General features: G+C 39.9%; 2 protein-coding genes across 3 annotated transcripts; one reads left to right on the top strand and one right to left on the bottom strand.

Moving 5' to 3' along the window:
• On the top strand, positions 5084 to 10441 carry LOC18780366 (inactive TPR repeat-containing thioredoxin TTL3). 2 transcript variants are annotated; one of them, XM_020560900.1, is made up of 8 exons: positions 5084 to 7008; positions 7783 to 7978; positions 8066 to 8250; positions 8333 to 8666; positions 8773 to 8977; positions 9057 to 9163; positions 9449 to 9639; positions 9727 to 10441. In XM_020560900.1, the coding sequence occupies exons 1-7, from the start codon at positions 5999 to 6001 to the stop codon at positions 9599 to 9601; spliced, it is 2190 nt and encodes a 729-aa protein (XP_020416489.1). In that variant the 5' UTR covers positions 5084 to 5998; the 3' UTR covers positions 9602 to 9639; positions 9727 to 10441. The 2 variants fall into 2 exon arrangements, with proteins under 2 accessions (XP_020416489.1, XP_020416488.1); XM_020560899.1 differs by having other exon boundaries at positions 9449 to 10441.
• Positions 13960 to 14361, bottom strand: LOC18780941. Its single transcript, XM_007212954.1, has one exon. It carries the CDS (start codon positions 14359 to 14361, stop codon positions 13960 to 13962), a length of 402 nt encoding a protein of 133 aa, XP_007213016.1.

Below are 26873 nucleotides of genomic sequence, written 5' to 3'. Positions count from 1 at the left end.
GCGACAAGCTCATTCGCAGATCATACTCCGGCCCTCATCTCACTTGCATAAAGTACCCTCAAACACTTGAGGTCCTTTGCAAAATTCATGACGGCGAGTGTGGCAACCACTCTGGGGGCAGGTCACTCGCCCAGAAGACCCTAAACGTAGGCTATTTCTGGCCTACTATGCGCCATGACTCTACTGAATATGTCAAAAGATGTGATCGCTGCCAACGGTACAAACCAGTTCCTAATCTGCCTGCCGAAGTCTACCATCCGCAGAACAGTCCGTGGCCTTTCATGCAATGGGCCATCGACTTAGTAGGCCCCATGCCAACGGCACCTGCCAAGAAAGAAATGATGATCGTCGCCACTGATTACTTTACTAAATGGATCGAGGCCGAAGCTCTATCCTCTACTAAAGAAGATGATGTGGAACGATTTATCTGGAGAAATATTATCTGCCGGTTTGGCTGCCCACAATCACTAGTCACCGACAATGGCTCGCAATTCATCGGCAAGCAGATCACTGCCTTCTACAAAAAGTACGGCATCAAGCAGCATTTATCTACTCCAAGATATCCTCAAGGCAACGGCCAGGCCGAGGCATCCAATAAAATAATATTGGACTGTCTAAAAAAGAGATTAGAAGGCGCCGAAGGAAAATGGGTAGATGAGCTCCCTGGCGTACTATGGGCTTATCGCACCACCAAGCGAAGATCAACTGGCGAAACCCCGTTTTCCCTCGCCTATGGAACTGAAGCGATCATTCCTCCTCACATCACTGTCCCCTCAATAGGCATCGAAGTGGGCAGTATTGAGCAGAACTCCGAGCAGATGAGACTCAACCTTGACTTACTTGAAGGCGAGCGCGAGAAGGCCATTGTCCGGGTCGCCTCCTATCAACAGCGGTTGAAGTCTTACTACGATAAAAGAGCCAAGATCAGACAGTTTCAACCAGGCGACCTTGTGCTAAGAAAGGCCTTCATCACTGCACAAAGACAAGGGTCCAAAAAGATGAAACCCAATTGGGAAGGCCCTTACATAATCAGCCGGTCCGGGGGCAGAGGAAGCTATACGCTTGACACCATGGAAGGGAAGGAGATTCCGCGACAATGGAACGCCTACCATCTCCAAAGATATTATCCATGACGCTTCCTGCTCAGTCCCCAGCAGACGACTGAGTACTGCACATTTCTGAAAAAGAGAAGCAACTACTGCAAATTCCAGAATGTGCCACAACAAAAGACAGTTGCCCATAAGGAGCGTCCTAAGGGAGACGCAGGGTGACGACAAAACGCGTCCGTTTGGAGACGTAGCCCGCTAAAAAAGCGTCCTAAGGGAGACGCAGGGTGCGCCAGGAATTTCCTAAGGGAGATATCCAGGTTCCTATCCGTTTCCTAAGGGAGGCAGGATAGTCACACAGTTGCCCATAAGGAGCGTCCTAAGGGAGACGCAGGGTGACGACAAAACGCGTCCGTTTGGAGACGTAGCCCGCTAAAAAAGCGTCCTAAGGGAGACGCAGGGTGCGCCAGGAATTTCCTAAGGGAGGTATCCAGGTTCCTATCCGTTTTCTAAGGGAGGCAGGATAGTCACACAGTTGCCCATAAGGAGCGTCCTAAGGGAGACGCAGGGTGACGACAAAACGCGTCCGTTTGGAGACGTGGCCCGCTAAAAAAGCGTCCTAAGGGAGACGCAGGGTGCGCCGGGAATTTCTTAAAAGGGGGTCACCATGCTCTCTGCGGGAAATATCCAGGTTCCTATCCGTTTCTTAAGGGAGGCAGGATAGTCAAAAAGTTGTCCATAAAAAGCGTCCTTCGGGAGACGCAGGGCGACGACCAAAAGCGTCCTTCGGGAGACGCAGCCCACAAAGCAGCATCCTAAGGGGGTTGCAGGGTGCGCCAGGAATTTCCTAAGGGAGGTATCCAGGTTCCTATCCGTTTCCTAAGGGGGGCAGGATAGTCAGACAGTTGTCCATAAGCAGCGTCCTAAGGGAGACGCAGGGCAACGACCAGAAGCGTCTTAAAGCGTTTTCTGGAAAAATGCAGAACACGCCCGGAGTCCCTCAAGGGGGACCCTGGCTTTTGCCAAAATCCCAAGGGAAATACACAGCAGGACACTAATCGGTTACTCAAGCAGTTCACAAGACAATGTGCAAATTGAAGTTGAAGAAATAAAGACTGAAATTTCCATAGTAAAGCGACCAACCGGCCAAGTTCAAACAAAAAGAAGATGGTCAAAACAAGACCAATTATTCTAAACAAAAAGCAGACTACAAAAGCTGAAAAGAAATAAAGAAGTCTTCGTCTACTCCGAAACGCCAGCAGGAGACCCCTAATCTGCAGCCTCTTCAGCATCCACCTGATCAGCCACGCTCTCAGCAGCTCCACATGCATGATTTATGACGTCTGCCGCCACCTCATCAGCTGCATCATCCTCTGCTCCATCTTCTTCAGATACCGCCTCTTCAGCCCCTTCGGTGTTCGCAGCATTATCCTCCTCACCTTGCACAGGGGGCAAGTCAGGATAGAGCATCTCGATGTCTTCATCTCCAATGGCATAGAAGGGATCATATCCAATTGTGCAGTCCAAGTAGCCCAGCTTGTACGCATCCATGACAGCATCGGACTTGGATTCTTCAGCAGACTTATGATAGGCGTGAAATCTAGCCAAAAGCTTGTCATAACTGTGAGAGATGTCGGCATTCTTGCGCTCAAGACGGAAATAAGCATCTTTTCGACTTGCCAAGTCAACAGCAGAAGAGCTCAGCTCGGAATCTTTCTCAGTAAGGGAACTCTTCAGCTCAGATATCATCGCCCGCAAGTCAGACGTCTTCTTCTCATAACGAGTCTGCTCGGCAGAAAGCTTGCTAGCTAGCTCAGCATTCTTCTTCTCCAACTCACTAAGCTGAGGAGAAGAGGGGGCAACAGCAGACGACGAGTTCCGGATGGTCTCCGCAGCAAAAACCACTCCTTTTTGAAGCAGATGAAATGTTGCTTCTCTTTGTTTTTCCAAGGAAAGACTTGAAAAAGTACCGAGATCACCAGCCTGACGGACTTGATCAACCAGCTCAGCACAAGAGGATGGACTTGATAGAAAGTGAATCTTGAGCAGATCAGACACGCCTGCATCCCCTGTAGGGCTAGGCTTGTCCACCTTTAGATCAGCCGCTGATGTCGCAGAAGAACTTTTTCCCCGAGTAGATGACTCTCTTGCTTTCTTAGCCTCTGCTAACCTTACTTCCAAAGGAACCGACGACGATGAATCAACTCCACGCTTGACTGCTTGTGACTCAACAGTCGGATCATGATGGTTAGATGGATGAGTAGACCTCGCACATCGACCTCCACTCTTCTACTGGTGCAAACGACCCGAACTTCGGAGAGGAAAATCAGCATCTCTTGGCTTCTCAACAGGTGACCTGGACCGTGCACGAACTACGTCGCGGAGCAGATCACGATCTCCAAACTCATCAACGAGAGGCTTAAGGGGAACATCCCTAATGTTGCGCATACCACCAATCTTCTTGCTATCTGCACCAACAAGATGTTTGACTCTGGCAGATGACGCGGGAATAGCTCCTACTTGGGTTTTCTCAGCAGAAAGGAACCTTGGCTTCTTCCTCAACGGAGACACATTCCTCGCCCGCAAAGAAGTAGCTGGAGTTCTCGAAGACTTGACATCGGCCTTCCTTTTTGGTGGGAGTTCAGCAAAGCACTCATCCTGTTCAGCAGATAGATCATCAGGGTCCGGACCATTCTGCTTCCATCTCTCGACATCCTCGGCAGGGGGCAGACCACCATCCTCCTCCACGCCCTTGCTTCAGGCCCAGCACGCATATGCTCCAGCCCAGGCCATGTAGCACCAAGACCAGCATGCACATCATGCTCCATCTGATCCCAGCATCAATTCCCCAGCTATTTGGCAGCTATCGCTCACGAATTGCAACTCATGCTGGACCATCTCCGTGCTGCAAAATAAAAATAAAAATATATATATACATACATATATATTTTTATAGGCTCGACTTACTTGGGATGCACGGCAACTCCTCTCCTCAACAAGCAGTACAAATTCTCCAAAATCTTTCTCAAGCCAGAAGGTAGAGAAGTTAAGTTTGCGATATGAGAAAGAGTGAAGAGAAGCCCTGTATTTATACAGGTTGGACAACCCGGGTCAAGAAGGAATCACAAACTCGTTCCTACTGGGAATCCAACTCCAACAACAGTCAGAAGCCTACACCAATTGGAAATCCAATCTGCGAAGGAGTCCAACTCACATAATAAAGCCCAGACACAGTTGGAGAGCCCGAAAAAAATAATTTCATCTCCTACATGCCACACAAGCGCCATGCAGAAGCTGGGGGCATTTGTGGGAGCATATATTTTCGTCTCCAATCAGGGCACGCCACGTGGAAAAGAAGATTATCTCTTTAATTAATTAATTAAATCAGTTTATCTGGCTAATTAATTAATTGGGATAAATATCTTAATTAATATGATATTATCTTTATTTAAAGAGATAATATCATTAATTAAGATATTATCACAATAAAGAGAAGATAATATAATTAAGATATTATCACAATAAAGAGAAGATAATATCATTTAAATCAGATATTATCTTCTTAAGAGATAATGTCTATTTAATTCAGATATTATCAGGCCCATTCCTACGAAACCCTAGCCCCGAGGCTCCTATAAATAGACGACCTCATTCATCATTCAAGGTACATCTAAACCTACTCCTTATACCCGAGAAATACCCGAAGCTCTCTCTCCCTCTCCACTCTCCATATTTTCTCCCTACGGCTCCGGCCACCACACACGGCTCCGGCCACCCGGTTTACACCCTACATAAAACTCCGTACCCTTTGCTTAGCTATTGTTTTCCTACAAACACTCGAACTAACTTAGGCATCGGAGGGCCTTTGGCCAACACCCCCCGGGTGTGGTCTATTTACTCCAGTCTTTTTTACAGGAATCGAGGAAGAGAGAGAAGGAAGATCGAAGGTTAAAGGATCTAGAAGCGAATATTCTCCCGTGAGATTATTTGCACAAACAAATAGTTTCACAAAAATCATGCGACAAATTTGTTTTTGTAAACACCCACATCTTTTTCTTCTTACTTTGCTTTTCAACGGGGGGTTGAACTATATACATATTTTTTAAACTCCGATCTGACCAAACAAAGAACATATATATTTTATCAAAGTCACGCGGATGGATAAAAAGATTGAGTCAAGCAGATAATCAGAATAATAAAGTCTCCAAGGTGACCATAAATATTTAAATCAATAGAGTAAAAGTAAAAAGAAATAATTAAAAAAACCAAAATAGTGAGAAACAGGCAGGCAGGTAGCGGTAGAGACAATTAGGACAACGATAGTAAACAAAAAAAGAAAGAAAAAAGAAGTCTAATCCAATTATAATCTTAATCTAATACATTTTTAATTTGTTTTTGTCAAGTAAATCTAATCTAATTTCTAATTCGATAGATGAGGGGGTCGTAAGTAGTTAAGAGTGTTTATCATGCATCGAATCGTAAGTTCGATTCCCCGCTCTTCTAATGTTGCTTGTATCAAAAAATTTATAATTTAATAGGAGCAAAGAAATAGGTACCAGCCCATACAAAGTCACCCAGAAATAGGGAATAAATAAATAAAAAAATCTTTTTTTATTTTTTATTTTTTCTGGAAAAAAGGGAAAATTTCTCTCATTCAGTCATTCTTTGCTTGCTCCTTTTAACATCACGGGATCCCCATCCCTTTTTTCTCTCTTTCCTTTCGTCTTCCTTCCTTTCTTTCTTTCTTTTATGTCTTCCATTTCCTCCTCTTCCTCACCTCACTACCACCACCTGAACTCAACTTCTCTACATTTGGGTTTCACTCTCTTCCTTCTCTCTGCTCTGCTTTGCTCTTTCTTCTAACAAAGAGCATTGAAGCAACAGAGAAAGCTTGAAATTAACAAACTCTGTATTTTTCTGTGTGTTTCTGGGAAGCTGAGGCAGTGAAGAAAATGCCCCACACTACTGGCAAATCAATGCAAGAAATGGGCTTTGATTCTCTCACGAGCCGCTTCCGTGACTCACTGAGTTACAACAGCGACACCAACAATAAGAACAAGCCCGATTTCAAAGAACTCGATCTGGGTTCACCCGTTTCGCCATTGATGACCCGGAGCTCTGTCAGTGGTGGCAATGGCGGTGGTGTAGCCGCAACCACTTCAAGCTGTAGTTCAGGTACTTCTTCTGGCTCAGTTTCGAGCAAAACCAGCAATGCCCAGTTGGGCAAAAGATCGGATTCCAAATCCAACAACCACTCCGGCGAGCTCTCGGTCTCGTCCGAAACAAGCCCGAGAGCCTCGGAGACGGGCCGATCCGGTACGACGCCGCGTAATTGGAAGCCGGCTCACCGGAGATCGGTTTCTGCTGGACCACCATTGATCTACTCTGGTGGAAGCGTCAATACCTGTATCAGCACTAATGCGAGTACTAATACAGCAACTTCTTCATCATCTTCTACTTCAATTGTCTCAACGACCACTGTGTTTCCAAGCGGCAATATATGCCCATCTGGGAAAATCACTAAATCTGGATTGGCCTGCAGAGCAAGCAACAAGACTGATGTTTTGGGGTCTGGGTGCGGGAACTATGGTCATGGCAGCATAGTGAGAGGCGGAGGTGTGAAATTAGATTCAAATGTTAATACAAGTGGTGGGAGTAATGCTAATGTACAGTTGGGTGGAGAGTCTGTGATGGGGAAGAGGGCAATGGGGAACTCTGATCCAGAGGAGGTGAAGAAGGCTGGCAATGAGCTTTACAGAAGAGGCCATTTTGGTGAGGCATTGGCATTGTATGATCGTGCTATATCATTGTCTCCGGAAAACGCCGCCTACCGGAGTAACCGGGCGGCGGCATTGACGGTGCTCGGGAGGCTGCCGGAGGCCGTGAGGGAATGTGAGGAGGCTGTCAGGTTGGACCCTGGTTATGGAAGGGCGCATCAACGGTTGGGTTCTCTGTATCTTCGGTGAGAACTGTTGAAAACTTGAGACTTCATCAGTCAAAAATGGGCTTTTTCTTTGTTGTTGGTTTTGTTTCTTTGTTGTTTGTATGATTGTGTTTTCTAGGAAATTTAATTAGTTTACATTGCTGGTTCTCTTTGGGTGAATGTGATTGGTCTGTTTAGTTTCCATGTGCTTTGTGCTTAAGTTGTGTTTCTGATTGGTGTTGGTGCATCTGATGTGGGTTGTCTCTATGCGACATTGGTTTAGGCACTTCCAGCTTTTGCTTCAGTTTAATATTATTTGGATTGGCAAAGGATAATTTTTGATATCATTGTTCTCTGTTGCTGGCAGTCTGAGTGGTTTTTAGAACAGCCAATTAGGGGGGTTACTTTCTGAGATATCAATTTTCTCTGTTGGGTTCTTTCTGCTTCCCTGTCCTTACGAGTTCAGATATGTAATATTCTGTTGCCTCATCCTTGGTATTCTAGTTTGTCGAATCCTTTGGATTTTGTTTCCATTGTAGAGCTTGCTGCTTGTAATTGAACTGTTTTTTCAGTTTTTTGAGAGAAAACTGTTTTTGAAGTCTGAAAAGTGCAAAGGTTACCCTTCATGGATGCAAATTCATGGGTAATTTAATTGCATAGTTCTTAGTTGTAGCCCTCCATTTGCTTCTAGAATTCTTTTAAGTTTTCCCCAGTTTATGTTTATGTTTTGATCCGTTCTCTATGTTGCATGTTACTCTGAACTATTCAAATTCATTCAGTGTCATCTCAGTTAATAACTTGGACATTTTGCAGTTTTGGGCAAGTTGAAAAATCCTACCGTCACCTCTGTATTCCTGGCCAACAGCCGGATCAGTCTGAGTTACAGAAGCTGAAGTCACTCGAGAAACATCTGAAACAATGTGAGGATGCCCGTAAGCTTGGCGATTGGAAAAGTGTGCTTAGGGAATCTGAGGCTGCCATAGCAACTGGAGCAGAGTCCTCTCCTCAGGTAGACCTAGCTTGAAGTCTCACTTTTTCAAATGGACATAGAACCAAAATTTTCAAATCGCTTTAACTAATTAGAATAAAATTACAGCTAGTGGCTTGTAAAGCAGAAGCTCTATTGAAGCTACATCAACTCGAAGATGCCGAATCCAGCTTAACAAACACACCAAAGTTTGAAAATTACCCTTCTTCTTGCTTGCCAACCAAATTCTTTGGTATCCTTATTGAAGCTTATGTACTGTATGTGAGAGCCCAGGTTGAGATGGCATTGGGAAGGTAAGCACTGAAGTGGAAACTTAAAAATTTTAGCAGCTAGGGCCTTTAGAGTGAGTTAAAAAGGATATTAGATTTTTTGCAGGTTTGAGAATGCAGTAGTAGCAGCAGAGAAGGCTGGACTGATTGACTGCAGTAATGTTGAAGTTATGAGGGTATCAAATAAAGTGAAGAAGGTTGCAAATGCTCGTTCCCAGGGCAACGATCTTTTTAGCTCGGGAAGATTTGCTGAAGCCTGCTCTGCTTATGGAGAGGGCCTCAAATATGATAGCTCCAACTCTGTTCTCTATTGCAATAGAGCAGTTTGCCGGTCTAAGCTCGGACAATGGGAACAGTCTGTTGAAGACTGCAATCAAGCCCTCAAGATTCAACCTAATTACATCAAAGCCCTTCTTCGAAGGGCTGTCTCTAATGCAAAGGTAAATTGTTCTTCATATGTGCATGTGGGTGGGCATTCCATTCTTTGAATTCATTTTTTGTTGATTCATATGTGATTTTTGGCGTCTTTTCGCGTGAATTTTATAGCTTGATCGATGGGCAGAGGCAGTAAGAGATTATGAAGTCTTGAGGAGGGACCTTCCTGGAGACAATGAGGTTGCTGAATCTCTTCACCGGGCGCAAGTTGCGTTGAAGAAGTCTCATGGAGAGGAACTTCATAATGTGAAGTTTGGTAGTGAAGTGGAAGAAGTTTCTAGTTTGGATAAGTTTAAAGCTGCAATATCATCACCTGGTGAGCTTGATCCATTTTAATTGCTTAATAATTCAATCAATTCCAAGTGTCTTGTCTAACTGAAGATTTGACGTTTCAGGTGTTTCCGTTGTGCATTTCAAAGTTGAATCCAATGAGAAATGTGAAGAAATATCCCCATTCATAAATATGCTTTGTGTTCGATATCCATATGTTAATTTTTTTAAGGTACGTAATTTTTTCATTGATCTATATTCACCTCATGTTAAAGAGATCATTCCACTGTGCTCCTACCATTTCAGATCAGATTTATTCCATTCTTGCATTAATTCTTTGTACATCTCATAAGATAGCAGGTTTCTCTGCCTTTTATTTCCCTTTATGATATGAGTCCAATTTTTTTGTGTTGTTTCAAATCGCGTTTGAATAACCAGGATTCATAGTGCTCATAATAGCTTCATCTGTATCTATTTTCGAGGATTGACATTTACACGCTTTGTTGTTTGGTTGAAGGTGGATGTGGAGGAGAGCTTATCCATAGCGAAAGCTGAGAGCATAAGAACCATTCCAACATTTAAAATTTACAAGAACGGAGAAAAGGTTAAGGAGATGGTCCGTCCAAGCCATCAGTTCTTAGAGGACTCGGTGAGAACCTGCAGCCTCTAGCAGACTTGCCCATTTCTGGTCTGTCCTCATATTTTATGGTAATTCTCCTGGTATTTACCATTAATCATTTCATACTAGGATTACCATTTTTACCTGTGTCATAATCAGCAACTTAATTGTTTCAGAATTTAAAGGCAGAGAAATCCTGCAGAGAGAAATAGCTTGTTAGTCCACATTTGGAATTATATACATATATATATTTTTTATTAATTTTCTCTCTAGATTTTTCCATGCCTTTGGATTCCATTGGTTGTCCTTTTAAAGTTTTTTGCTTCATAATGCCAGCCTCATATTGTGTCCATGTTCCTGATTTTGAGTAAAGGAGCTGAGAAAAGTGTATAGTTAATTATTATGTCTCTTTGGTTGAGTATTTTGGAGAGAGAAAGAGAGGAGCAGGGGGAGATGTTGGCTGGTAGGTGGCATTGTGTAAGATCATGTTACATACACATTTTTTCAAATATAAACATTTACCTGCTTTTTCTTCTCACAGTGGTTTTTGATTTTCCAATTTTGGATGGATGGTTCAATGTATCAGTATCAGTTTTGAGACCAGCAGCATTTATAGATTCATCTCGTATTTAAATATCTGCCCAAATTCATTTTTAGGAATTTTGTACCCAAATTCAAAGACTTGCCGTTTTTACTTTTCCCTATTTCACAAATTTGAAATCCCCACAGAGTGAAATAGCCTTTGGTCTAGTGGTAGTTATCTCCCGTTGGAGTAGTTCCTAATTCTACTCATATGGGGGCGGATTTGTTGCGAAAATCCAGAAAAAGAAAGGAAAAAAGGTACGTACGGCTAATTTTGGCAACATTATTGTTATAAGACCTCCAAAAAAAGAAAAAAAAAGAAAAAAGAGTGACCTAGATCCTCCCCGTCTTACCAATCCTTGGTTTGAACATAGTATTACGTGTAACTTATCTGGAAAAAAATCAATAGTGAAGTGCTTAAAAGTTTGGACTTATCACATTTTCTAATTAGGGCTAACGACAAAAGGCACCCTGTAGGTTTGGGGTGATTTTCAATATGAACCCTAGGGTATTAATTTTATCAATTTACACTGTTACATTTTCAACATCGTCCAATTTCATCCTTCTGTTAAGCTGTTTGTATGGTCAATCGTTAAATGCTGACTTGACACCCATGAAATTTACTCCACAAGCGGACTAAACCATTCCGCTTACAAAAGCCGAAGGGTATTTTGGGGGTTGGAAAATAGGCCACTTGCAGCATAATAATTGGGCGCAATTTCCGTTTTTAAAAAAAAAACAATTTCCAAATTGGGCGCTATTTATTTGGCTGTTAAGTTGCTTTGAGAAAGAAAGTGCTGCCCAAACCCCCTAATTTGACTCAACTTTTTTTATGACATGGATTATTATTATTATTATTAATATCAGTCTCTTTTCGCGGTTGTGAGAGTTTTTTTTAAAAAAAATTTAAATTTATTTTAGAATTAAAAAAGATAATGGGTAGTTGTGTTTCATAAAAATAGGATCTATTATCTTAATTTTCTTTTAATTTTAATTTGTTTAATATTAAAAAGTGTGAATTTACCATATTATCCTCATTTAATTAATAATTTCAATTCTTAATGTTTGTATTAACCAAGGACATTTTCTGGTATTTTGAATGTTTTACCATTCTCTATCTTTTACTTTTATATATACTAGCACTTTGGCATATGCTCACGCATGTGCCAATGAGTTTTCTTTTTTATTTTTAGAATTAAAAAAAGATAACATGGGTAGTTATGTTCCATAAAAGTAGGACCTATTATCTTTTTTTTATTTTTTTAAATGAAAAAAATGTGAATTTACCATATTATCCTTATTTAATTAATAATTTTAATTCTTAATGTTTGAATTAATCAAGAGCATTTTATGGTATTTTGAATGTTTCACCATTCTCTACCTTTTGCTTTAAATCTATATATATAAAGCAAAAGGCAGATAATGGTGAAATATTCAAAATACCAGAAAATGTCCTTGGTTAATGCAAACATTAAGAATTCAAATTATTAATTAAATGAGGATAATATGGTAAATTCACACTTTTTCATATTTTAAAAAATTAAAAGAAAAAGAAAAAGCAGATAATGGATCATATTTTTATGGAACACAACTACTCATTATCTTTTTTAATTCTAAAATAAATTTATTTATTTTTTAAAAAAGCCTCTTGCATCTATATATATAAAGCAAAAGGCAGAGAATGGTGAAACATTCAAAATACCAGAAAATGCCATTTGTTAATTCAAACATTAAGAATTGAAATTATTAATTAAATGAGGATAATATCGTAAATTCATATTTTTTAATATTAAAAAAATTAAAATTAAAAACAAAATAAGATAATAGGTCCTACTTTTATGGAACATAACTACCCTGTTATTTTTTCTTAATTCTAAAAATAAAAATAAAAAAGAAAAAGAAAACCAATTGGCACATGCGTGAGCATGTGTCAAGGGGCTAGTATATATAAAGCAAAAGGCAGAGAATGGTGAAACATTCAAAATACCAGAAAATGCCCTTTGTTAATTCAAACATTAAGAATTGAAATTATTAATTAAATGAGGATAATATGGTAAATTCATAATTTTTTAATATTAGAAAAATAATAATTAAAAATAAAATAAGATAATAGGTCCTACTTTTATGGAACATAACTACCCTGTTATCTTTTATTAATTCTAAAAATAAAATAAAAAAGAAAAAGAAAACCAATTGGCACATGCGTGAGCATATGTCAAGGAGCTAGTATATAGATAAAATTAATATTATTGTTATTATTATTATTATTATTTTCGCCAAAGGAAATGGATGGTCGTGCATGTCATGACCATTGCAGGGCTTTCCCAAAATGGTCTTCTTGTCAATGCCCAAAATCCTGAACAAGTCATCCATTAAAGTATTACATGATGTTACAAATCTAAGATCATTTCCATTCTGGTAAAGGGCAAGTGCAAGTAAGGGCGGCTATTTTTTTGGTTGGGGGCCGCGTGTAGTGACACCACATGATCATTTGACCGTCACACCGAAAAATGGTCACATAGGTGGAATGTGGCCTATTTTAATGTTAAAGAGAAAGGTGACATAATTCAAATTTTGGGAACCTTAAAATCCAAAAATTGAATTGAATAGGGAGAAGGCTTAGCCCAGTTTGTAAGCATGTTATGGTCAAGGCCGGCCCATAGCATGTACGGCTAGTCGAACGCACAGAACCTCCTAAAATTATGGGCCTCCAAAACCTTAAAGTCCAGCTACAAAATAAATTACAAAAGGCCCTCGGCATATTTTAGGTTTCACCCTTTCAAACGAAAATGGGCCCTCGGCATATTATTATACTTTTATTTTTATTTTTTATTTTATCTCTTTTCAAATTTCTTTTCCAATTTCACCAAAGGTATTGTGGTTATTATGCTATCCAAGTTAGATGTCGTATATTAGATTTGGATTTCGAAGGCATGATTGCAAGAAACCTAGAAAATCAGGTGAATCCCAAAATTTTCAACTTTATTACCAATTCTCAATGAATTTCATATTTAAATCATAATGTTACGTTTAAGTCTTCAGGATTCGTTAATTTGGGATTAATAACTTGTTCTGCATATCTCTTAGCACACGTACTCGTTAATTTGCTTTTTTATTTTTATAATTGTGTTTTATTTTTATTTTTTTGTCAATTTTAAATTAATAGATTAATTTAGGCCGAATTAAAGCTCGAAAGTGCGTAAATCTTATTATAGTATAGTTAATGCAAGTATGAGTATCATTCTCACATAGATTTTCTATTATCTCTAATTCAAGACTCTTTTTTATGAATTTTTATATACTAACTGATCGAGAAAACGATGACTAATTGAAAAGTTGAATTCTTTTACCCAAACCAAAGGAAACTAGCGATGTAGAAATTCCGGTACATTATCATGTTTGGGCACAATCAATGACTGATTTTAGAACTAACAGCAACCGATGAATGCTATTCGGTCTAGTGTCATCAAGTTTTCACTATATTATATATAGAAGGTCTTGAATTCAAATTTCATTAACAACAATTTTGAATAGAAATAACTAACAGATAAAAAAATTTAGAAAGAAAAGCAAAACTTAACTAAACAATACTAAAATAGATAAAGTTATTCTTTATGTCACCAAATCCCCTATATTACATAAACAAAGATAAGTTACTTCTATTTAATATCTTATTTCCACTTGCTTCTTAGTTGTTTAAAAAAAGAAAAAAAAAGAAAAAAAAAAAAAAAGGAAAAAAGAAGAAGAAACATCAAAAGCCCATTGACTTGAACAAGAACTAATTAAAACCCATGCATAACCATGCAAATGTCTCACTGGCGCCCAAGTTAAGCAAATGCCTCAACAGGGAAGGTCTTTGTGATCCCAGCAAGGCTCTTGAAGTGAATCTTCCCAGTTGGTGGCTCATCAACTGTGATCTCACTGACTGGAGGCCACAGCACCAGCTCCTTGGCCTTCACACCCTTGAGCTTCTTGATCCTCTTCTTCTCAATGTAGCCGGTGATTTCAGTGTCATAACTCACAAGCTTGCTGATCAGTTTGAACTCGTGCTCCACCTTCTTCTCTTGCACGATCCACATGTACCCCGTGCTTTCGACGAACCCGACTTCGATCACACCGGCCAAGGGAAGAACTCCTTGAGGGAGTTCGAATTTTTGGAGAATAGAGACTGCCAGTTTCAAGCCTTCATCGTGGCCTTTCTTAACTATGCCCCCTTCTTTCTCTGCCATGCTTAATGATTAGCTTCTGGTTCTGTTAATTAATTTTGTTAATGGAAGGAAGATGATGTCTTATATCCATTTATATAGCTATTACCAAGTACAATGGAAACAAACTAGATACATGGTGGAAATCGAAGTATGTGCTTCGTTTTAGTCGTCACAAGTATTGTTTCACTTTGCTATCGTCCCACATGTTTTCTCTATATTAACTAAATGTTCATCACTAGGCCATCACAATCACACAAATTTTTTATTATTATTATTTTTGTTTTTACAAACTGTCTTTATAGTCTAACTAATTTGCATTACATATACACTTAATTGTTCTAGTTCCCCTTGAAAGTATGATCAAATCTCCCATTATCATTTGGTAATCAAAGTAACTCATATTACCCTTTAATCGATGTTTGGCTCCTAGTGTGGTCGAAGGAGATGAGAACACAAAGAGGTGTAGGTGCTAGCAACACCTCCTAGTGTGGTCGGCCATGGTCAGGTGAGAGTGAGAGTGCTTGTGACACCCCGATCCTATTTTAATTACCTATTTAAATGATTTAATTATGAACTTACAATTTTGCCCCCGGAGATCAGTTATTTTGGTTACTTTTTAATCCGGGGAAAATGGATGGCACCATGATGTAGATCGTGTCAAAATGAATCCGTAGACACGTAGTGGGGTCAAATCGGAGTTGAAACGAAAAAGTTACGATCAAACGAAAAGTTAAGGTCAAATTGGGTTTTTTAAAATCAGATTTTTTTTCTTCTCTCTCTCTCTCTCAAAATGAGTCCGTAGACACGTAGTGGGGTCAAATCGGAGTTGAAACGAAAAAGTTACGATCAAACGAAAAGTTAAGGTCAAATTGGGTTTTTTAAAATCAGATTTTTTTCTTCTCTCTCTCTCTCTCTCTCTCTCTCTCTCTCTCTCTCTCTCTCTCTCTCTCTCTCTCTCCCGTGCGTGACAACCCCCCCAAACAGAAACCGATTGAGTTTTGCGCTCCCGCCGCCGCCACAGCCCACCCTTGGCCACAAGGTCGGTATCGAAAGGACTGCCTCCACCTCCTATCTCTATCCCACCCATTTCTAGCCACAACCGCCTTCGACAGCCACCAAAATATCGCTAAAACTGACCTGTTTTGACCCAAAATTTGCATCGCTCGTTCCGGCGATTCCGGCCACCAATTTCTTCCATTTAGGATGCTTTTTCATCCTCTCAATGTGTTCTAGCTGATGGTTGGGTTGATTATGATCAATTTCTGCATTTTGAAACTCAAATTATCACTTAAATTTTGGCTAGTTTTCAACTCGTGTTTAAGGCAAGTTCCGGTCACTTTTTGGCCAAGGTCCAAAAACAAAAGTCGCTCCACTTGTTGTCCTGATCACGTAGGTATAGGTCTTAATGGTGGTTTGGAGATTTTTCGTCACCGGAATTTCTCCGGGCACCCATGCGCTGTTGAGGCATGGGCAATGTTTTGGTGACCCATTTGGTCCTAAAATGATCCCCATGTCGTCCCGAGCATAACCGTATGCTCGAATTTGAATTTGGTTACTGTTTGACTCTTGATCGGATTACGCATACTAGGCGTCATCTAGGGTCAATATGTTGGACCGTTGGATCGACTTTATTTTCAAATATGTTGATCTAGTCATCTCTAGGATCGTGTAGGAATTCGTGGATCATGAATTGGAGCCTCGGATGCTCCAATTCAATGAATTAAAGTTTAGGTTAAATTGTAACCGTCCGATTGTGAGCGATCCTACCGTTTGATTCAGACCAAACTTGCAGGACATGTATAATAAACCTTGTTGAAGCCATAGGAACTTTCGGATAGGAAATCGGAGGTTGTGGGCCCCTTGGGCTCGATTGACCAGATTTTGGAAGTTTGACCACTCAGTTGACCGACCGTCTTCCGAGACTATTTCATTATCCAGAACACATAGTTGGACCTTAGGAACTTCTCGTCCATCATACACACACCTGAATCCCATAAAATTAGGAATTTATTTTAAAGTTCTTGTTCGAAGCATTTTATTTTAATCTAGTCCTCGTATTCTGAAATAGGTACTCCGACCCAGCGTATGCAGCAGGCAGGACCCTCTCAGGGTCAAGCAACGTGGGACTATCTATGAGTGGACTTTGTTTTTAAACTATAATCATTATTTTCAAGAATGGAAAGAATATGCATAATGATTTCTTGATTATTAAGTGATTATTTATTTAAATGATGAATATAATATTTTTATGAAAGTAAATGAAGTATATTTGAATATTTGCAGATTATGAATATTTTGAATGAATGTATGCTATTTTTGAGAATGATTATTTATATCTGATTATGTATTGAGTACATGGGGTGTTGAAAGAGTTGGTGAAATGTGGACTGGGTTGTGGTCAAGTTAGTTTTGAGTGCTATTTGCACTACCTAATGTACCTCTTCGGATTTGGAATATCGGAATTGGATACTTGGTGATATGGGATATTGGAAATGTTGGAACCCGTGTACCCTTGGTGAGATGTTTCGTAGACCCTTAGCGGGGTTAGTCAGTGCGCGTAGGACTTGTCACAGGCGTACGAATATTGAGGATTATGCTGTACATGTTGCTGAGCTTAGTCCCCAGTTGGACGGCTCATTCCCTAGCCATATGTTTTATTGAGGATTCTTCCATGTGGACTAGTCAAACAATCCCCCGGTTGGATTGTTTCCCCGATACAAGTTTGGTAGTGGTCATACTTATATATATATATATATACATATCCTTTCATTCTAATATGTCGGTAAGGATACTTCCTGGCTCGCCGTGTTAATGGGCACGCATTTCGAGAGGATAATTGGGAAAATTTTTGGAATGGGATTGGTGATGGTATCTATTACAAGACTAAGAATTTCTCTATGATTTTGTCTAAACTATATACATATACATAGCTGCATAGGTTTGAATGCATATCGTTTTCAGCATCGTTTTCTAAACAGTGGGGGTTATATTATGTTGTTTTCAAATGTGAAATAAACTTTGTTTTTGTCCACTCACACTTTTCTATTTTGCGTTCCCCAGACAGTAGATCCTCTTGAAATTGTACGGCCGTACCAAGTAATGAACTCCGAGCTGAGCTTATGTAGGATAAACTTTTAATCATTTCTCTTCTGTTGAACTTTATTTCTGTTTGTAAACTGAAACTCATTATATTGCTCTCATGTTGCCCATGATAGGATTGAATGTAAGGCCGGAGGCCATTGATGTTAATTGCATATTATTATCTTGTGCATGCTGTCGGTTAAGATTTATAAATGCAATTGACAGGTTTAAGAATTTTGGGAATGTTCATTTTTCAGGGGAGACTCTACCAAAATTTCGACAGAAAGTCTCGTCTCTTCTAGTAAGTGGGCCTGGCATCAATATGATGTCGGTAATACCACAGGATTCATCCTGGATTTCGAGGAGTTCGAGACGGGTCCTGTCAGTGCTTCACTTGCCTCACTCAATTCTCAAAACTTTAAAATATGACTCGAGGTATGTATTTATAGGCTAGGGCATTTAAGTTGGGTCATCCATGACCCATATAACTTAAAAGGACCCATGTGAGTCATCAAATGGATCAAACCCATTAACAATACCTCTACGATCGGGTTTCCTTGCTTGTTGGGCCTCTTGGGATTATTCACTTAAGTTTTCATTTACAACTCGTTTTACAAGCCCAATTGACATTGAACGCCAAATAATTTTAATACAATTTTCGAGCCTTAATTAATCAATTAATTTCTATTAACTAATTAATCCTTAATCATAATCTCTTAATTAATTTTCATCGCTCGGCTTTATGTGTGTGCGATCCATTAGGTTCTAATCGAGGAGGAAGTGGGTGATTTGGACTCTTCCTGAATCGATTGTGAATTAAAACCCTTTTTAATTCTCCTTATTATGAAGATCCAGTTATGGCATATCTTCAAGGCTTCCACAAAGTGTGAATGATGTCTAACAACATTTCACGGTTACCTAAGCCAATATAGAATGAGGTGGAGAACCTATTCAGTTGAAATTATAATGTAATACGGTCTTTCTCTAACTCAGTGCTCTTAATCAAATCATTAGGGCACATAAAACATGTTAAGCCCCTAATGTGAAATGACAGGACCCGATCCAAATTCCACTTTGGAATCCGAGTCAGACCCGGTGCGTGTCTGACACCTGGCAAATGTCGGGCACAAATAACTTATTTGCCCTTCTATACAAAACACGAGAAAAATGATAAGGTGAACTTCTACCGAAAAATCGGCAGAGTTTCCCTTGTAACTGGCTCAATACCAAAACATTTACACCTGTCAAAACAAGTATATATATATATACAACCAACTGCCAGCATATGTATATATACATTCCAATAGTTCAAATCTCAGTCTAGGGCAAAATATCAGAGCGACTACTAAATTTACAAAAGAGTGAATCTGTTTACAAAACAAAATCCTACATCAGAAGAGAGACACGGAAGATGGGAAGTGGCTCGGTGGTGGATTCCTGTGCACGTCTACTGCCTGGGGGCGCAAAACAACAATAAGGGTGAGTGGACCCAAAAACAAAGTTGAGAAAATAGTATAAGAACATACTAACCCCACTGTAAAAACAGTTATACAATCTAGCTTAGTTTCTTTATTTCTGAAATCAATGCATGTATATAATATACATTTGAAAACAGTTTAAACTATCACCTAGGTGTACCCTTATTTTCGTCAATTCCTTATATCCGTCAATTCCTTGCATCACCATAGGTGACATATACTCGCAGGTCTCAGTGACACGAGGTCAGTCTGAGCCGCAACTCGCAGGATTCAGGGGACCGCAGTCCACCTTTATCCGCATTACTCGCTCCACACGAGTTCGAGTATCAAGGAACTAGTGGGGCAACTGTCAAGCATGCTGACCAAACCGAAGGCAACAAATATAATCCAAAGGCAACATTTAATAACTGGGTACAAGGTGATTGAAGAAAATATAAAGTTTCTAAAGCAAAACTGTTGAATAATTAACTTTTTGTAACATTTCAAATTCTGCTGCCATTATCTGATAAGTAACGAGAATATCTGTTCCTATAAGCTTTAAAGGAAATTTTACTCGGCAGCATGCAACATAAAATATTTTACAGAATAAAACAGCTGATAACTGAAACTGAACTGCTTAAATTCATTTATTAAAACAAAGAGTCCACTCACTGATAGTCTGAGCTCGCTGGACCTCTTGAAGGTCCCTCCTGCGGGTCAACTGGTGCCCGGATGCCTGATTCAATGACCATACTATTCTATTAATACAATATAGTATTAAATTAAAAACCCTACCCCGGCTCCTAAAAGTACGTGCATCAATTTAAAGTGATCCCTATGCCCATAAAAGCTTTCCTTCCACGTGGGGTAGTTTAGCGGTATCTTGGGACTCAAATAGCGCTAAAGTCCAAAAAGTCAATCCGGAACCTCACGGGTCCATGACCTCACAATATGATCCGGATGCCGCTAGAAGGTCAAATATATTTAGGACACATGTCCGGAGGGTATTGGTGTCGATCGGACGGTCGGATTGATCACAATCCTGTAATCGCATCATTTCTAAACTCTCACCCTAGGGTTCGTGTTTTCGGAGTATTCGGGGCTCCGATTCACAATCCGTTGAATCCTACACGTTTCTAAAATTATCTAGAATAACATATCTAAAATTGATTACGATCCAACGGCTCAACAGTATTGACTCCGATAATCGCACAATATGGAAAATCCGTTCGAGGCTCAAACGGTATCCAAATTGAGATCCGTGAATTCCTATGCGCTCGTGACGACTTAAGGATCGCATCAGAACACAGTGTCACAGCACCACACTCGGCCACGCGCCGCCGCAAGCGCTGGCAGCGATGGGTGTCCAAAGCGATAATGCATCGCCGGAAAATCGCAAAACCAAGGTTCCAAACTCCTATCCTAGGTATGACACCATATTTGGAACCACTTTTGTTCTTGGACCAACCCCAAAAACTGACCGGAAGTGGCCGAACATGGAGGTTGAAAGTCGGCCGAATTCCAATTTGAAAACTGAGCTAGCTACGGTGAAAATCAATGCAAACCTATCCAACCATCAGCTAGAGCATGGAAAATTGGTAGAAATCCATACCTTACTCGACAAATTTGGAGGAGAACGAACGGGTTGAATTTCTGTCAACACCGATCGGTTTTCTTCAATTTTCGGCCAGCGCCGGCAGTTCCGCGGGCGGAGATTGGTCGGAAAGGGAAGAGGAATTGGCGGCGGTTCAAACGAGACCGGTCTCGTCGCCGACGGTGCTCTGTGGCGGCGACGGTGATCGAACAAAAAAAACTGTCGGGGAGGGGGGTTTGCGACAGGAGGGAGGGAGGGGGAGAGAGAGAGAGAGAGAGAGAGAGAGAGAGAGAGAGAGAGAGAGGTTTTATAAAATCTGATTTTCCAATTTACCATTTTGCCCCTCGTGATATTTTAATCGTATTTTCTTCGTTAAAGCTCCGATTCGAGCTCACTTCGTGTCTACGAACTCATTTCGTCGTGCTCTACGCAACGGTGTATGTGAAATTGTCAAATTCCTTTTCGGTCAAAAAGTCAACTTTAAGTTCATAATTTAGTCCAAGGGCAAAATTGTCTTTCCGCATAATAAATTACTAATTAAATATGAATTTTAGGTTTGGGTCATTACAGAAATCCAAGCTTATATGACTCATACAAGTATGATTGGGATTAAGGACTGAAATATCGGGGATATTATCGTTTTTTTGGGGAGAGAGATATTTTTTAACATATCTGTGTACTTATCGTATAAATATCAATAATTTCGGGAAAATTTTGGTGCCGATAATATCCTTTAATTATCATCAACATTTGGTGAATATATCGCGATATGAACATGGAATAGAAAAAATAATGAAAAGGCTTATACGCGCACATGGGGATTCAAACTCGTGCCACTTCCGTTCTTCCTTCAACACCTTATCCACCACATTACTAATGACTTTGTTATACACAAAACCAACACTTTCCCTACCCTTCATATCCTGTGCCTTTTGGGATGGGATCGAGCGGCTCATGGAAAGAATCCAAGACCCAATCTTTAAATGATTTTTCTTATAGGTAACGTCAAACAATCTTGAATCCATATGGGTGGCATGTTAACAATTACATGCAAAACTATTTTGGGGATTTATCATTTGAATACTACTTTTAACAGTACACGTACTCTACATATATCTAAAGATGATGAAGACAGTGAAAATTTTGAGCCTCATAAGAACTCTGTGTGGTACTAAGTCACTCAATGTATCTTACCATGTAATGTGTTAAGTGTAAAATATTGTAGTAAATTATTATGGTTTGTTTAATATTCTTTCATTAATTACTACATATTTTCTATACTCATAGTGTTTGTCAGCTAGCTATATAATCAACTTAAATCAGTCAAAACCACCATGCAATGCATTCCCTTCCAATTTTGTGCGTTAAAATAATAGATAATTGACTAAATAAATATCCTCTAAAGTTTCAATCAAAATTTTCAAGTTTTTCTTATAATTTCCGTAGTTTTTATTCAATTTTTAACAATATTGATAATTTTTCGATATTTTCATGTTTTTGGACCCCCGATATTTCTTCAACCCTCGATATTTTAGACCTTGATTGGAATTACTATTTTCAATCATACCTAGTGTTTCAGCCGAAGTCTCCTGAATCATATCGTCATAACATTCTCTCTCTATACTTAAAATAGAGATTCCTTGTTGTACACTCACTTGCCACCATGAATTGATCACAAACCCCCACCATACATTATGGCCATGCCCCGGGAACGCGATGCTTTAGTATGATCGAAGGCTCACAACGCTTCCATGAGACAACTATGGTGCATCAGGTCGATGACTAATTTACATTATTGCAACTATGGAGATCTTGTTTGACATGTAGGTAAAACTTTGATACAAGATCCCTCGGTTGATCGCGTTCAGTGAATTCACTCTCTAGTGAACACCCATACACTTATCTTAGTGTTTCTACATAAATGACTTGAGATAAGTCATCTTTTCAATTGAGCAGATACACTGTATGCTAGTCTTTGCGGATTGTCAATACCTAGTTGACAATCCTATGACCATGAACTTTTCAGGGTGTGAGTTATAGGGAAATGGCTCGTGGCCTAACTTCTTTATATCGCTTTCTGCATCTCCCTCCCCATGGACTTGTCGTTTTGGTAGATAACCATTAATGAGACTATTACCTAAATCAACGTAACTGCCCATTTTGATTTATCGTAAAATATAATAAAATATTCATAAAGTTACATCAAATGTTTGATTTTAGAGCATATTTCCAACATCCTCCCCACAAATCGTTGTTTTACTTTTTCAAGTGTCGTAAAATCTGTTCAAATTGTTGACATGGAGGAAATCAGAGCAAGCAGATATGGGCTTTGTGGGGGGAGGAATCGGAACATTGGTTTGTTTCTTTTTTTTTTAAAATTTTTTTATGAAAGGAATTTTATTGAATAACCAAATAGCATTATACACTAAGAAGAAAACAAAAAGATGTGCAAGCTTTGGCCTCTGTAAAAAAACCTTTAGAATAAAAAACCCCCACAAAACAGGAGGAAAATCCACCAAAGGAAAAAAAGCACCTCCCACTTGCCATCAAACATAAAGATCAGCCATTAGCTTCTAGATCTACAGAAAGAAAAGGAGTTGGCCATAATGGCTCCTCCTCAATCCATGTGAAAAAACCAGCATTCCTAGCGCCATATTGAGCTAGCTCATGGGCAGCTTTGTTACCATCTCGTCATTGCCAGATACACGAGAAAGATCTAAACCACCCCTGCATCTCCTTGACATCTTCCACTAGATTCCCTTCAGCTTCAAAACACTCTTCATTAGAATTGATTCTATCTACCGCCCCCTGCGCATCCATTTCTAGCACAATGTCATGAAAGCCAAGATCATATGCGAACTGAAGACCTTCCTTTGCAGCAGTTAGTTCCATAGCTTGTGCACTAAAATGCCCCACCACTTGTCGAGAAAAAGCAGCCATAAACTCCCTATTTCCATTGCGAATCACTGCTCCAACTCCCCGCATTAAACCCAGCAAGTTTGGCTGCCCCATCAACATTAATTTTGTACTGACCATCCAATGGGGCATGCCAATTAACAGAACTCTGATTGGGCTCTTGCCTACTATGGGAGCGTGTATGGGCAAGATTTACAGAGTAGAACTCCGTCTGATAAGCCAAAGCTTTATTAAACACTAATACACTCTCAAGATTTCGTCCTTGAAACAACAGATTGTTTCTGTCATTCCAAATATCCAAGCACAAAAAAGCAAAAAGATCCACCTCTTCTTTACTTGAGACCACAATCACAGCTTGCCAAAGTTCCTTGAAAGATGTAATTCTCCACTCATGGGGGGAGGAATCGGAACATTGGTTTGTTTCTTCTTCATTTTTTTATAATTTTTTTATAAAAGGAATTTCATTGAATAACCAAATAGCATTATACACTGAGAAGAAAACAAAAAGATGTGCAAGCTTTGGCCTCTGTAAAAAAACCTTTAGCATAAAAAACCCCCACAAAACAGAGGAAAATCCGCCAAAGGAAAAAAAGCACCTCCCACTTGCCATCAAACACAAAGATTAGCCATTAGCTTCTAGATCTACAGAAAGAAAAGGAGTTAGCCATAATGGCTCCTCCTCAATCCATGTGAAAAAACCAGCGTTCCTAGTGCCATATTGAGCTAGCTCATGGGCAGCTTTGTTACCATCTCGTCGTTGCCAGATACACGAGAAAGATCTAAACCACCCCTGCATCTCCTTGACATCTTCCACTAGATTCCCTTCAGCTTCAAAACACTCTTTATTAGAATTGATTCTATCTACCGCCCCCTGCACATCCATTTCTAGCACAATGTCATGAAAGCCAAGATCATATGCGAACTGAAGACCTTCCTTTGCAGCAGTTAGTTCCATAGCTTGTGCACTAAAATGCCCCACCACTTGTCGAGAAAAAGCAGCCATAAACTCCCTATTTCCATTGCAAATCATTACTCTAACTCCCCGCATTAAACCCAGCAAGTTTGGCTGCCTCATCAACATTAATTTTGTACTGACCATCCAATGGGGCATGCCAATTAACAGAACTCTGATTGGGCTCTTGCCTACTATGGGAGCGTGTATGGGCAAGATTTACAGAGTAGAACTCCGTCTGATAAGCCAAAGCTTTATTAAACACTGATACACTCTCAAGATTTCATCCTTGAAACAACAGATTGTTTCTGTCATTCCAAATATCCAAGCACAAAAAAGCAAAAAGATCCACCTCTTCTTTACTTGAGACCACAATCACAGCTTGCCAAAGTTCCTTGAAAGATGTAATTCTCCACTCATGTCGATTTGCACTCTAGTGTGATAAAGACCATATTTCTTTCACTTCATTACAGGCCCATATTGCATGAATAACTGACTCCACTTTCGTCCCACAATGTGGACATATTGGAGAATTCGAGATCTTCCTATGGTGAAGATTTTGTCTGCTAGGCAAAACCCCCCAAATACATCTCCATAGAAAAAATTTGATTTTATTAGGCACTGCAAACTCCACAGTTTTTTCCATAACAATGTACCATCTTGTGTCGAGGGCCCTTCCATGCCATTTTCCCTCTGCTTCTTCATGCATGCAACCATATAACCACTTCTGACTGAGTATTTGCCGTTTCGATCATAGTACCAAATTCATTTATCCTCTCTATGAATTGAAGCCAATGGGATTTGGAGGACAGCCTTCACTTCATGTTCCCAAAAATTAGCTTTTAGTAGCTCTTCATCCCATTGTCTGGCTGCATCAAACAACTCACATACTTTCATAGAAGTATCAAATTGTGACGATGAGATAATCTTGAAATTCATTGGTAAAGGCACCCACCGATCCTGATAAACATGTATATCTTCACCATTTCCAACTCTCCACCGCAAACCCGCCTTCAACAAATCCTTCCCCCATATCAACGAACTCCAAATAAGTGAGGGTCGATACCCCAATCCAGCATCTAGAAAATTACAATGCGGGAAATATCGGGCCTTGAAAATTCTCGCTGCCAAGGAATTACAATTAAAAAATAATCTCCAACTTTGTTTTGCAAGGAGAGCTTGATTAAAAGCCTCAAGGTCCCTAAATCCCAATCCTCCAATCTGCTTGCTCACACATAATTTCTCCCATTTAGTTCAATGAATACCTCGCATATTCTTACTTTTAGACCACCAAAATTTGGCCATCAAACCATGAAGTTCCTTACACATCCCCTTCGGCATTCGAAAGCAGCTCATCGAGTAGGTGGGCATAGCCTGTAACACAGCTTTAATCATGATCTCTTTACCAGCTCTAGATAGGAGCTTTTCCTTCCACCCACTAATTCATTTTCCGATTTGATCTTTGACAGTCCCGAAAATCTGCTTCCTTCCCCTGCCCATCACCATAGGCAAACCTAAATATTTTTCATGGCAAGACACCGACAGAATTTCTAGTAAATCCAAAACTATTTGTTTTTCAACAGCAGTAGCATTTGGGCTCAAACTTAAAGCTGACTTTGTGAAATTGATCTTTTGTCCAGAAGTCTCCTCACACACTTGAAATATATTCTTCACTGCTTCACATGACTCTTTAGTTGCATCAAGAAAGAGAATACTATCGTCAGCAAAGAATAAATGGTTGACTAGAGGAGCTCCATGAGCAATTTGAATCCCACGCAAACTCCTTATCCTTTCAACATTCCGCAACAGCCTTAAAAAGCCTTCAGCACACATTAAAAATAAGTATGGTGAGAGGGGACACCCTTGTCTCAACCCTCTCCGAGGAACGACATGCCTGAATGGATTACCATTCCAAAGCACCGAAAAAGTAACTGTTGTTAAGCAGTCCATTATCCGTTTCACCCACTCTGAAGCAAATCCCAATCTCAACATTAATGGCCATCTTCGTTTGTTGCCCCTTCTTCAAGCTTTTCATAAAATGCATTGTCTCAAATGCTACCATCACATTATCAAGAATTAGATGTTGGGGTACAAATGCACTTTGTGACTTGGAGATAACGGAAGGCAATAAGCACTTGAGCATATTGGCAAAAGCTTTTGCAATAATTTTGTAAATCACTGTACATAGACTTATTGGTCAAAAATCAGTCACTCTATACGGTGTCTACACCTTAGGAATTAAGGAGATTAGAGTATGATTAAATTCTTGGACACTGCTTTCTCCATTCAATATCTGCAAGCACTTGTGCGATACCTCGTCCCCTACAATGTGCCAGTAGCATTGATAGAAGAGCCGGCATTCCATCATGCCCCGGTGCCTTCATAGGATACATGTAAAACAATTTAGTCTCCACATCTGTTCTAGTAAAAGGTTGGAGTAATTGGTAATTCATCTGGTGTGTCACCTATGGCTCAATCATCTCTAAGACTCTCTCCATATCCCTGCTACCTGAAGTAGAAAATAAATGATTGA

This window comes from Prunus persica, chromosome G3 (genome assembly GCF_000346465.2).
Source record: "Prunus persica cultivar Lovell chromosome G3, Prunus_persica_NCBIv2, whole genome shotgun sequence".
Lineage (NCBI taxonomy): Eukaryota > Viridiplantae > Streptophyta > Magnoliopsida > Rosales > Rosaceae > Prunus > Prunus persica.
Note: the sequence above shows the minus strand (reverse complement) of the source record. Positions and strands in the feature narration are given on the sequence as shown.